At 45.0% G+C, this 13,304-nt stretch overlaps 1 protein-coding gene across 1 annotated transcript in view; it reads right to left on the bottom strand.

Annotated features, from left to right (window-relative positions):
* Positions 1-13,304, bottom strand: part of ANKRD33B (ankyrin repeat domain 33B) — a 105,729-nt gene that overhangs the window by 45,225 nt on the left and 47,200 nt on the right. Inside the window, exon 2 of the mRNA XM_049861075.1 lies at positions 2,371-2,500. Within this exon, the coding sequence (XP_049717032.1) occupies positions 2,371-2,500 (130 nt within the window). The remainder of the gene's footprint in view (positions 1-2,370; positions 2,501-13,304) is intronic.

Genomic DNA, 13,304 nt, shown 5'->3' with positions numbered 1-13,304 from the left:
TGTGGACCTGAGCTTTCAAAGCTGGAGCACCTGCAGTGGAGGCAAACCACCACACTTGTAAAACCAAAGGAGTGAATTCTTGCAGCGTGGCCTGGGACACCTTTCTATGTTTAGAAAGTTAGTTCTCTCCCTGTGCATCTTGATGGAAAAACAGGTGCACAGACCACCACCCACTAGGGGGTAGACATTGCCAGACACTGGTTTGTCCTGCCTCCCTGCCCTCCCAATCAAATACACCCACAATGTTCTTGACACAGGCGCTCCTGGTGCAGGAAGGAGCAGGGCAGACTCTCGTTGGAGGCAAGCGTGGAGGCTTCCATACCAGACCCCATGAGGTGTGATTCCTGGCCCTGCATCTGATTCTCCAGATTCCTAACAGCTCTATGAGCTGTCCCACATTCCATTAATGAGCAAATCCCCTTTCTTCCTGATTTTGCCAAAGTTGGCGTCTTTGCTTCCAGCTTAGAACCTGACTGATGAAACAGATGGAATCTTTGGAAGCCAAGTATTTTGAACATGGTCAGCTATAATCCTGGTTCACGCCATGGTTAGAAGTATTTTGAACGTGGTCAACTATAACCTGGTTCACACTGTGGTTACAAGTATTTGAATATGGTCAGCTATAAGCCTGGTTCACACCATGGTTACAAGTATTTGAATATGGTCAGCTATAAGTCTGGTTCATACCATGGTTACAGATATTTTGAACATGGTCAGCTATGAGCTTGATTAATACCATGGGTACAAGTATTTTGAACGTGGTCAGCTATAAGCCTGGTTTACACCGTGGTTACAAGGGAAGTGTAATTCTGAAGGGACAAGCGTAGCTTTCTTGTGGGTCTTAAAAACTGTCTGGATACAATTCTGAAACAGGAGATCCACCATGCACTTGGCAATGATGGCATAAGTACTGGTCTCTCAAGATGACCATCATGGGCGGAAGGACACTTACTTGGACACATACTACAAGACCCTCTCCCTGGTTTTTCCTACCTTATTATATGGGTACTCTAAGAGCTTCCAGAGCAGTTCCCAGATTTTCTTCAAATTTACAAGGTTACTGTGTAGTAAGCAACTTAACCTTGCCCGAAAATAGGTCTGGCCTTTGCCCTGAACTCCTGGGAGGCAATCTTGTTTGCCTGTGGGCCTTGGAGTAGCCAGATAGTAACAATGTGATTTAGGATAGGGGCTGGCCATGTCAGAATGTCCAACCCTGTAATTTAGGCAAGGGACTTTGAGTCACAAGGCATCAATTGGCCTGGAGATTGAGATCAACCACATGGACAATCAATCAATCAATTATGCCTACATAATAGTCTCCGCTCCTCACCGCCCCCCCCCCAAAAAAAGACCTTTGCCGTTGAGCCAATTCAGACTTATGGTGACCCCATATGTTACAGAGTAGAACTGCTCCACAGGGTCTTCTTGGCTGTGATTTTAATGAAAGCAGATTGTTAAGCCTTTCTTCCGTGGGGATGCTGAGTGGGTCTGAACTGCCAATCTCTGGTCAGTAGTCAAGTGCAAACTGTTTGTGCCTCCCAGAGACCTGCCTATATAATGGAGCCCCAATAAAAACCCTACACCGAAGCACAGGTGAGCCTCCCTGGTCGGCAATACACCATGCATAGCATCACACATGGATACCATGTGTGATGATATGCATGATGCAATGCACCCTGACTCCTCAGGAGAGGAGAATGAAGCTCTACTGAACTCTCTCGAACTATGCCCTACTGACTTCTCCCCATGGCTGATGAATCTGTATCCTTTCCCTGTAATGTACCACAACCTTGGGCATCACAGCTTTCAGTGAGTTCTCTGAATCATCACACCTAAGGAGTAATTCTGGGAGACCCCTCAACTTGCAGTTGGTGTCAGAAGTGAGGGTGGTCTTGTGGACTTTGGTCCCTCTAAATGGAGTTGGCCAAATGTCTGCTGTTACTGTCTGTGTATGTCTGCTTTCATAGATTAACTATGGGTGAAACACACGCTAAGGTCTGTGCCACTAGTGAGTTCACCAGCATCTGCTGTGCCCTGTCCTCAAGGGCTGGGTGGGGTGCAGTGTTGTAGATGCAATGGTGCCAAGTTGGGTCTCTCGTGCAGCTGCATACCGAAAGACAGTACTGGAGCTAGATCTGCCCAGTACTGAATTCTGCACAAGTGGGTACACTTTGTACTGCCCCAAATGCAAAAAGATAATGTGTACTCATGACCATCAGCCCTTGTCCTGCACCTGTGTGTAGCAGAACGTCTTTCCTTATCAATTTCCACTCTTCCTACATCAAACTCATGAGCTAAGGTGAAGCACAAGCCCCCCATGCTGCACAGCAGCTGCTCTGGGCAGATGCTGGGGGTGGGACCAGGTCTTACCTGCCTGTGCAGCCACGATGAGGGCCGTGTTTCCCTCGAGGTCCTGCCAGTTGACGTCAACGTGGGGGCACTCTGCTAAGGCCACCACAGTATCCACGAAGCCGTGGTAACAGGCGACAATAAGGCCAGTCTAGAAATGAAAGGGGAAGTGGTCAGAGGGCAGAGACTGAGCATCACCAGTCAGCATGGCAGCCCCCAGGGAGCCCCATGCCCCTCAGGGAGGGCTGGACAGGTGACCACAGTACAGCAGTGAGAGCGCAGGGAACGCTGAGGCCCAGTTCTCAACGACAGCTCAGAGCAGGCCAGCCACTCTTTCATTCTCAAATGCATATTGAGCCAACTATGAGCCAGGCACTGTGCCTGGGAAACATCGATGACAAACATGTCTGCCCTCCTGGAGCTTGCCTTCTAAGGGGAGGAAGAAGACCTTGTGCTGTAGACATAACGTATAAATATACAGATTAGGGAGTACGTTAGAAAGTTGGATAAGGCGGGGAGGTGGGGCTAGGAGCGCAGGGCTGGGATCTGTTTCGGTATCAAACAGGCTGGCCTGGGTGGGCCTCACTGAGAAGATGACATAGGGCCAAGATGTGGAGGAGGTGCGGGAATAAGCCGAGGGGATACTGACTGGTGTGATGGTTCATTCTGTGTGTTCACTTGGCTAGGCTTCGCTGCCCAGTTGTCTGCTCAAACACTAGCCTAGATGTCGCTGCAAATGTATTTTTCAGACACGGTTAATATCTACAAAAGAAGCCCTGGTGGAACAGTGATTAAGTGCTCAGCTGCCAACCGAAAGGTCAGCAGTTCAAACCCACCAGATGCTGTACGGAAGAAAGATGTGGAAGCCTGCTTTCATAAAGACTGTGGTTGTTAGGTATTGTTGGTTCTGACTCATAGCAACCCTGTGTACAACAGGTCAAAACACTGACTGATCCTATACCATCCTTACATTTGTTATTATGATTGAGCCCATTGTTGCAGCCACTGTGTCAATCCATCTCCTTGAGGGTCTTCCTCTTTTTCGCTGACCCTCTAGCATCCATAAAGATTACAGCCTTGGAAACCCTATGGGGCAGTTCTTCTCTGTCCTCTAAAGTCCCTATGAGTCAAGATGGATTCCACGGCAAAGGGTTTAACATCTACAATGAATTGAGTTTAAGAAAAGGAGATTACCTGGGATAAGGTGGGTGGACCTCATCCAATCAGTTGGAGGCCTTAAGGAAAAAAAAGCTCTGAAGCTTCCCAGAGAAGGTAATCTGCTCTTTTTATAGCCAGAAGAGATTAGGTTTAGGATATACCCTACAATGAAGTGACCGCATTAACATAACAAAGACTTTATTGCTAAATAGGATTATATCCAAAAAAAAAAACCATCACAGCGACCCTATAGGACAGAGTAGAACTGCCCCATAGGGCTTCCACGGAGCAGCTGGTGGACTCCAACTGCTGATCTTTTTGTTAGCAGCTGAGCTCTTAACAACTGCACTACCAGGGCTTCTCCACAGATATGGGGGTGAGGATTCCAACATATACTCTGGAGGGATACAATTCAATCCATGACACTTCTGGACTCTGGTTGAAAGGAAGACTCTCCCAGGTGGATAACAGAGGGATGCCCACAGAGGTTCCTGAAGTTCCTTTTTGGTTTCCTCTCACGCCCTCTTCCACAGCAGTGCTACCTCCTACCCTGACCAGTGAGTGGGTCTTTTCTGGAACCACAGCCCCTTCCCCTCCCTCTCTCACCCACCAAAGGTAGTCTCAGAGATTTAGAGTCTCAGAAATCTTAAGAGTCTCAGAGATCTTAGTATAATCTTAGGTCCAAAATGAAGATTGCCAGAAAAGAACAGACTAGATCACTTGAAGGTTCAGTATAAAATGGTACCAGACACAGATGCAGTGACTGTCTTCCCACACCGGAACTTACATCACTATAAAAAACCATCACCTTCTCCTACCTTCTGGGGTCTGTTCCAAAAGTCAGACAGTTCCAAGTTTAAATCCTGAATTTTATACTATTTCAAACTCTTTGCTTTAGTGGGAGAGTTTTGAAAAACAAGGAAGCAAACCCAATGCTACATTAATAATATTCTCATTTGGAAATACAATGTTTTCCTAACCACTGCAAACACCTGCAAAAACAAAGCATCCTCTGGGAAGAGGGAGCAGGGGCAGATACAGAGCTAGGGCCCGGCACCGCCAGCAGGAGAAACGAGAGCTGTCCACAGCCAGGGGGAGACCGAGACACAAGCACACCCAGACCCTATAGTCACATGGCATGACAGCCAACAGAGTGACTGTCCTGATCCTCCAGAAGAAAAAGAATGCTCCCATGTTTAATGTAAGGAAAAATTCCATTACTCATAGCTATTTCCTTTTTTTTCTTTTTTTTAAGTTTGGAACCAAAAGAGTAAACTTCAGTTACTTGAAAAATCTACTCGTATAAAACACCTTTCTCCATAATAATACCACCGACAGGAAGGGAAGGACGTTTCTGTGGCTTTATGAAAGAATTTATGGAGCGGATCACTGGTGGGTCAAGGGTAGGATTCTTGCCTTCCATGCGGGAGACCTGGCTTTGATAACAGGCCAATGAGATTCATGTGCAGCCACCACCCATCTGTCATCGGAGGCTTGTGTGTTGCTATGATGGTGCTTCCAGACTAAGAGAGGCTAGGAAGAAAGGCCTGTTGATCTACTGCAGAAAATCCGCCAGTGAAAACCTTACGGATCACCACAGTCGGATCTGCAACTGTCCGTGGAGGGACAACAGGACCGGGCAGGGTTTCGTCCATTGAGCATGGGGTTGCCACGAGTTGGTGGCCGGCTCTAGGGCAGCTGACCACAGTAACGATGAAAGAATTTAAGAACGCTAATCCTCTCCAAATGTACAGAATTTCTAAAAGGCTACCATAAGTTAGTGCCAACATGTGTGTAATTTGTTGGGTAAAGGCTGTCAGATACAGTCTCTACAATCTCATTTATGGTTAAGAACCAGGGTGAGAAAGTAAATTACACTAGGACAGGGATTTTGACCTGCGTGTTCCCCGCTGAGTCCCTAGCTCCAAGAACAACGCCTGGTGTTACGGACGCTGATGTAGACCTGCTGAGGAAAGGAATGAGTATGAGGGTATTTAGCTAACTTTCCAGGTGGTAAATGCACTTGACTGTTGCTCTACCTCGGTTTGGTGGCAATGGGCATGGCCTGGACCCCGCCCCTGGCTTGGCACGTACACTTATAGACATGACTTTTGAGGTTAAGGTTGTGTGTCAACTTGCCTGGGCCATGATTCTCAGTGGCTGGGCAGCTGTATAATGATGTCATCACCTCCATGATGAGATCCGACGTAATGTGATTACCTCCATAGCGGCATCTACTGTAGCAGCCAGTCAGCCAAAAGGGAGTTTCCTTGGGGGTGTGGCCTGCATCCAATTTAGGTGGACTCTCTGGCAAAGCTTGAGGACTTTTGCTTGCTCTGAATGATGCATCTGGCTCCGGTTCATCTGAACTCTGGTTCTTGGGACTTGAGCTGGCAGCTTACCTGCTAATCCTGGGTATCACTGATCTCCGGAGCCTGTGAGCCTGTGAGCCTGTGAGCTAGAGGTCTGTGGTCTGACCGGCTAACCTTGGGTTCAGCAACCCCTGCAGCTACATTAATCAGAAGCCACAGACTTGGGACTTTCTCTCTCTATATGTTTATACACTTCACTGATTTTGCTTCACTAGAGAGCCCAGCCTAAGACATCACTATTATCCATTTGGAAAGCAAAAAAAAAAATCCAGCAACTACACTCACAATGTTGTTGCTGTTAGCTGCCCTTGAGTTAATTCCAACTCATGGCGACCTCATGTGTGCAGAGTACAGGGTTTCCAAGGCTGTGATCTTTTGGAAGCAGACCACCAGGCTTTTCTTCCGAGGCACCTCTGGGAGGGTTTGAACCACCAGCCTTTTGGTTAGCAGTCCAGTACTTAATCATTTGCACGACCCAAGGACTCCTGAAGCATTGCCTAAACTAGGGCTTTAAACTGGCTTTGCAAATCTTGTTAAAATGTAGATTCTAATTCAGTATATCTGGGGTGGAAATTCAAATCCTCAGCAGGGGGTAGAGCCGGAATGAATCAGTTCAAAGCCCTGGACTGAATTTACAGAGTTTAAACAACTCTCACCACACTGTCACTTTGTAAATTTTACTTTCCTGTTAAATCTCTAATTTAAAAAATCGCAGGTATGCGTCAGTGGGGATACGTTTTACTCTGAGAAGAGTTTCCTTGAGAAGCTGATTGGGCCAGAAGAACGATGGTACATGATCAGCAAAGTCAATAATCTCAGGAGAAGGATTGCTTGTGAGTCTGAAAATCTGTCTGGTCCAACATTACAGAACAGACAGGAGGCTGGCCTTCTAGAATTGAAGTCACCGCTATGTTTCCCTGCAATTAGCTTGTAAGAAGATGCAAATTAAAATCCTCAGGGGCCTAAGAAAAGAATATTCCATTGGTGGAGGGGCGGGGTAGGGAGGAGAAATCCAAGATAAAAATAAGTTATATCATTTGATCACGGTGAATACAATGGATAAATTCCCTGGGAGGGATTAGTGTCCCAGTTCTGCCTTACACCCATGAGACTGCCTCCAATTTTCCTTTCTGGGAGTGTTCTCAAGATGCCTCTTTACCATCTAATTAAGCGATACTCCAAAAGAGAGTACAAAGAAGGGGTATTTTATAAATGTCTTAATAATTCCAAGATCCCATAATGCCAGCTCTTAACGTAAACCAATTACAGAAAAACAATGAGTAACAAAGTTAAAAGTCTGTTATGGACTGGACTGTGTCCCCCAAAGGATATGCTGAAGTCCTAAACCCTAGTACCTATGAACATGACCGGGTTTGGAAATAGGGTCTTTGAAGATGTTATCAGTTAACACGGGGTTATACGGGAATAGGGTGGGTCCTAATCCACTCTGAGTGGTGTCCTTATAAAACAAAAGAGACACAGGGACAGATGGGGAAGACGGCCATGTGACAACAGAATTATGCCACGGCTGTCAGATAAGGAACATCAGGGGCTACCAGAAGCAAAGAAAGTCGAGAAAAAAGAACATGGCCCTCCCAACACCCTGAATTCGGAGACTCCCAGCCTCCAGAATGGAGAGACAACACATCTCTGTTGTTTTAAGCCGCGTGCTTCGTGGGAATTCATAATGGCAGCTCTAAGAGACTAATATAAAGCCCAGCTCCACTTCTCCTTTATGGTTATGCTTTTTGTGCTATGTTTAGGAAATCCTTCACATTCAAAAACCGTAAAGATAACTCCTCTGTATTTTATTCTAAAAGTTCTGAAGTTCAGTGTTTCATGGTTAGGTCTCTAATCCACACAGGCTTCATTTTCATGGCTGATACATTGTAGGATTCTAATTTTACTTTCTCCATGTGGTGAGTCAAGGTTCCAAGCCCAGTTATGGGCAAATCCATTCACATCCCACTGACTTGTAACACCAAGCTGAGCCATAGCCCCAGTTTTCCACAAATGCGTGAATCTGTTTTGGAGTTTGGTTCCATTGATCTAGTGATCCATCTCCGCCTTAAGACAGTACCGATTTAATGATACTGCAGTCTCGCTCCCTTCTAGGGAAGAACCCTTCTCTTGGCTTCTTCCCCTTTAAACTTGCTTTTGCTACTCTTGATTACCAAGCTTCTGTAAATAAAAAATCAAATTCAGTGTACCAATTCTACTAGAAGGGGTAGAAGAAAGAAGATTGTGCAAAACACCAAACCAGAGATCATGTAAACACGCCCTAAGACACGCCTAAGCTTGCAGGAATAGGCGTTTGCTGAATCTCCCGGGGAGAAACAAAGGAAACTGCTGTTGAGAGTTGTTGACTCAAGGGCAAGTTACAAATAACAAAAGGAATTCACAGAGACCACAGCAGAAAAACAACTAGTTGACTGCTCAGTATCCAGTGTATTTTGCAGTCCCAACAGGTAACCTAGGGAAGGCAGTGGTGTTCAGTGGTAGAATCCTCACCTTCCATGAGGGAGACCAGGGTTCGATTCCCAGCCAACGCACCTCAAGTGCAGCCACCACCTGTCAGCGGAGGTTTGCCTGTTGCTATGATGCTAAACAGGTTTCAGCGGAGCTTGCAAACTAAGATGGGCTAGGAAGAAAGGCCTAGTGATCTACTTCGGAAAATCAGCCACTGAAAATCCTATGGGTCACAATGGTCTGATCAGCAACTGATCATGGGGAAGGCACGGGACTGGACAGTGTTTCACCCTTTTGTGCGTGGGGTTGCCACGAGCCAGGGGGCAAATCTATGGCAGCCAACAACAACAAAAAAGAAACCAAAAACCAAACCCGTTGCTGTCTAGTCGATTGCTCACAGTGACCCTATAGGACAGAGTAGAGCTACTCCATAGCGTTTCCAAGGATCAGCTGGTAGATTCGAACTGTCGTCTTTTGGTTAGCAGCCAAGCTCTTAACCACTGCACCAGCAGAGCTCCTGAGTAACCCTCAGTATTCCTTAAAGATGTCCAAAACAACATTCTCCATTCTCTTTCATTATCCTATACATTAGTAAGCACAGGACACATTGTCACCCCCAGGTATGCTCCCATTATAGAGCTGGTGATGGCACAGACAAAATTAACAAAAAGCAAGGACAGTTCAGTCACGGCTGTCCACCCGTTATCTACTTCTTCCAGACATATGACAGAAGCGTAGTTCCCTGCCCCTTTTGAAGTCCAACTGGACTATCTGGTTTGCTTTAAGTCAATGAAATGCAAGCGAAAAACGACGCGCATTACTTCCAGCAGAAGTTTTAAGAGAGAGTGCATAATTTGTCACGTTCTCCTTTTTTCTGCCTTGACCATCCTTGAAGCTCAGAGGTGGACCACCTCTCAGTCTGGGTGTCTGTGTGCGGCAGGTAGACCAGAGTCCCGTCCCACCTGGCCAGCCTACAAGTGACACTCAGTATGGCAGGAAACCAAGCTTTGTTGCTTGAAACCCCTGAGATTCGGAGTTGTTATCACAGCAAACAGACCTTTACTGGCCACATATGTATATACAGCATTGTATATGGTATAAAGAAACCCTGGTGGCGCAGTGGTTAAGTGCTACGGCTGCTAACCGAAGGGTCGGCACTCAAATCCGCCAGGCGCTCCTTGGAAACTCTGTGGGGCAGTTCTACTCTGTCCTATAGGGTCACTAGGAGTCGGAATTGACTCAACGGCAGTGGGTTGGGTTTGGTTTTTTATATGGTATAAAAGTATACGTATATAAATGTGTCAATATAACATAGTGCTTACACGCACAGTAGTGGAAATTATAAGGAGCCCTGGTAATACAGTGTTTACCAATCAGCTGTTAACTGAAAGTTCAGTGGTTCGAATCCACCGGCAGCTCCGTGGGAGAAAAGACCTGACAATCTGTTCCTGTAAAGATTATACCCTTTGAAAGCCTACTATGCGGTAGTTCTACTCTGTCGTATAGGGTCACTATGAGTCAGCATCAACTCGACGGCACACAACAACGGCGGAAATTATATGTATATTTAACCATTGAGCTACCAGGGCTACTTCTACGTATATAACCACATTGTTGTTAGGTGCCAACAAGTTGGTTCCAACTCACAGTGGCCCTGTGTACAACAGAACGAAACAGCGCCTGGTCCTGAACCCATCGTTGCAGCCACTATGTCAATCCATCTTGTTGAGGGTCTTCCTCTTTTTCACTGACCCCCTACTTTACCAACCACGATGTCCTTCTCCAGGGACAGGTCCCTCCTGATAACAGGTCAAAAGTATGTGAGACATAGTCTCGCCATCCTTGCTTCCAAAAAGCATTCCAGTTGTACTTCTTCGAGACAGATTTGTTTGTTCTTTTGGCAGTCCATGGCATATTCAATAATCCTTGCCAACGCTACAATTGAAAACCATCAGTTCTTCTTCAGTCTTCCTGATTTCATTGTCCAGCTTTTGCATGCATATGAGACAATTGAAAACACCATGGCTTGGGTCAGTCACACCTTAGTCTTCAAGGTGACATCTTTGCTTTTCAACACTTTAAACAGGTCTTTTGCATCAGATTTGCCCAATACAATGTGTCGTTTGATTTCTTGACTGCTTCTTCCATGGGCATTGATTGTGGATCCAAGTAAAATAAAATCCTTGACAACTTCAAATTTTTCTCCATTTATCATGATGTTGCTTATTGGTCCAGTTGTGAGGATTTTTCTTTCATTACGTTGAGATGTAATCCGTACTGAAGCCTGTGGCCTTTTATCTTCATCATTAAGCGCTTCAAGTCCTCTTCACTGTCAGCAAGCAAGGTTGTGTCATCTGCATAGCGCAGGTCGTTAATGAGTCTTCCTCCAATCCTGATGCCTCATTCTTCTTCATATAGTCCACCTTCTTGGATTATTTGTTCAGCAAACAGATTGAATAAATATGGTGAAAGGATACAACCCTGACAGATACCTTTCCTAACTTTAAACCACGAAATATCCCATTGTTCTGTTCGAACAACTGTTTCTTGATCTATGTACAGGTTCCTCAGGAGCACAATTAAATGTTCCAGAATTCCCATTCTTCACAATATTATCTATAATTTGTTATGATCCACACATTCGAGTGCCTTTGCATAGCTGGATCAAACAAAGGTAAACACCTTTCCAGTGTTCTCTGCTTTCAGCCAGGATCCATCTGACTTCAGCAATGATATCCCTGGTTCCACGTCCTCTTCTGAATCCTCCTGAACTTCCAGCAGCTCCCTGTCGACATACTGCTGCAGCCACTTTTAAAAGATCTTCAGCAAAATTTTACTTGCATGTGACATTAATGATAATGTTCAATAACTTCCAGATTGGGCTGAATCACCTTTCTTGGGAATAGGTATAAATATGGATCTCTTCCAGTTGGTTGGCCAGGTAGCTATCTTCCAAATTCCTTGGCATAGTCAAGTGAGCACTTCCAGGGCTGCATCCATTTGTTGAAACATCTCAACTGATATTCCATCAATTCCTGGAGCCTTGTTTTTTACCAATGCCTTCAGAGCAGCTTGGACTTCTTCCTTCAGTACCATTGGTTACTGATTATATGCTGCCTCCTGAAATGGTTGAATGTCGACCGATTCTTTTTGGTACAGTGACTCTGTGTATTCCTTCCATCGTTTCATGCTTCCTGAGTCTTTTAATATTTTCCCCACAGAATCCTTCATTCCTGAGTCTTTTAATATTTTCCCCACAGAATCCTTCAGTATTGCAGCTCAAGGCTTGCATTTTTTCTTCAGTTCTTCCAGCTTGAGAAATGCCGGGCATGTTCTTGCCTGTTGGTGTTCTATCTCCAGCTCTTTGCACATGTCATTATAATACTTTACTTTGCCTTCTTGAGCTGCCCTTTGAAATCTTCTGTTCAGTTCTTTGCACAAGTCATTATAATACTTTGTCTTCTCGAGCCACCCTTTGAAATCTTCCATTCAGCATCTTTACGTCGTCGTTTCTTCCTTTTGCTTAAACTACTCGATGTCCAAGAGCAAGTTTCAGAGTCTCTTCTGACATCCATTTTGCTCTTTTCTTTCTTTCCTGTCTTTTTAATGACCTCTTGCTTTCTTCATGTATGATGTCCTTGGTGTCATTTCACAACTCGTCTGGTCTTTGGCCATTAGTGTTCAAAGCATCAAAGCTATTCTGAAGATGGTGTCTAAATCCAGGTGGTATATCCTCAAGGTTGTACTTTGTCTCTCATGGACTTGTTCTAATTTTCTTCATTTTCAGCTTGAACTTGCATATGAGCAATTCATGGTCTGTTCCACAGCTGGCCCCTGGCCTTTTTCTAACTGATGATATTGAGCTTTTCCATTGTCTCTTTCCACAGATATAGTCAATTTGATTTCTGTGTGTTCCATCTGGTGAGGTCCATGTGTAGAGTCACCACTTTTGTCGGTGAAAAAAGGTATTTGCAACAGAGAAGTCGTTGGTCTTGAAAAATTCTATCACGAGATCTCTGGGATCATTTCCATCACCAAGGCCATATTTTGCAACTACCAGTCCTTCTTCTTTGTTTCCAACTTTTGCATTTCAATCACCAGTAATTATCAATGCATCCTGATTGTATGTTCAATCAATTTCAGACTGTAGAAGTTGGTAAAAATCTTCAGTTTCTTCATCATTGGCCTGAGTGGTTGGTGCATAAATTTGAATAACAGTCGTATTAACTGGTCTTCCTTGTAGGGGTATGGATATTATCCTATCATTGACAGCATTGCACTTCAGGATACATCTTGAATTTTTTTTTTTTTTTGGACGATGAATGCAACAACATTCCTCTTCAAGTTGTCGTTCCCGGCACAGTAAACCATATGATCATCTGATTTGAAATGACCGATACCAGTCCGTTTCAGGTCACTAATGCCAGGATATCGATGTTTGTTTTATTTCATTTTTGACAATTTCCAATTTTCCTAGATTCATAATTCATACATCCCATGTTCCGATTATTAATGGTTGTTTGCAGCTGTTTCTTCTCGTTTTGAGTCATGCCACATCACGAAATGAAGGTCCCGAAAGCCTGACTTCATCCTCATCATTAAGGTCGACTCTACTTTGAGGAGGCAGCTCTTCCCCAGTCGTCTTTTGAGTGCCTTCCATCCTGGGGGGCTCATCTTCCAGCACTATATCAGACAATGCTCTGCTGCTATGCATAAGGTTTTCACTGGCTAATGCTTTTCAGAAGTAGATCACTGGGACCTTCTTCCTAGTCTGTCTTAGTTTGGAAGCTCAGCTGAAACCTGTCCGCCATGGGTGACCCTGCTGGTATCTGAATACCGGTGGCATAGCTTCCAGCATCACAGCAACATGCAAGCCCCCACAGTACGACAAACTATATATAATATATATGGGAGTCCTCGTGTGGTACAAATGGTTAACGTGCTCGGCTGCTAATG

The sequence above is a fragment of the Elephas maximus genome, chromosome 2 (assembly GCF_024166365.1).
Source record: "Elephas maximus indicus isolate mEleMax1 chromosome 2, mEleMax1 primary haplotype, whole genome shotgun sequence".
Classification (NCBI taxonomy): Eukaryota; Metazoa; Chordata; class Mammalia; order Proboscidea; family Elephantidae; genus Elephas; species Elephas maximus.
The sequence above is the reverse complement of the archived record's forward strand: the minus strand, read 5'-3'. Positions and strand labels throughout refer to the sequence as shown.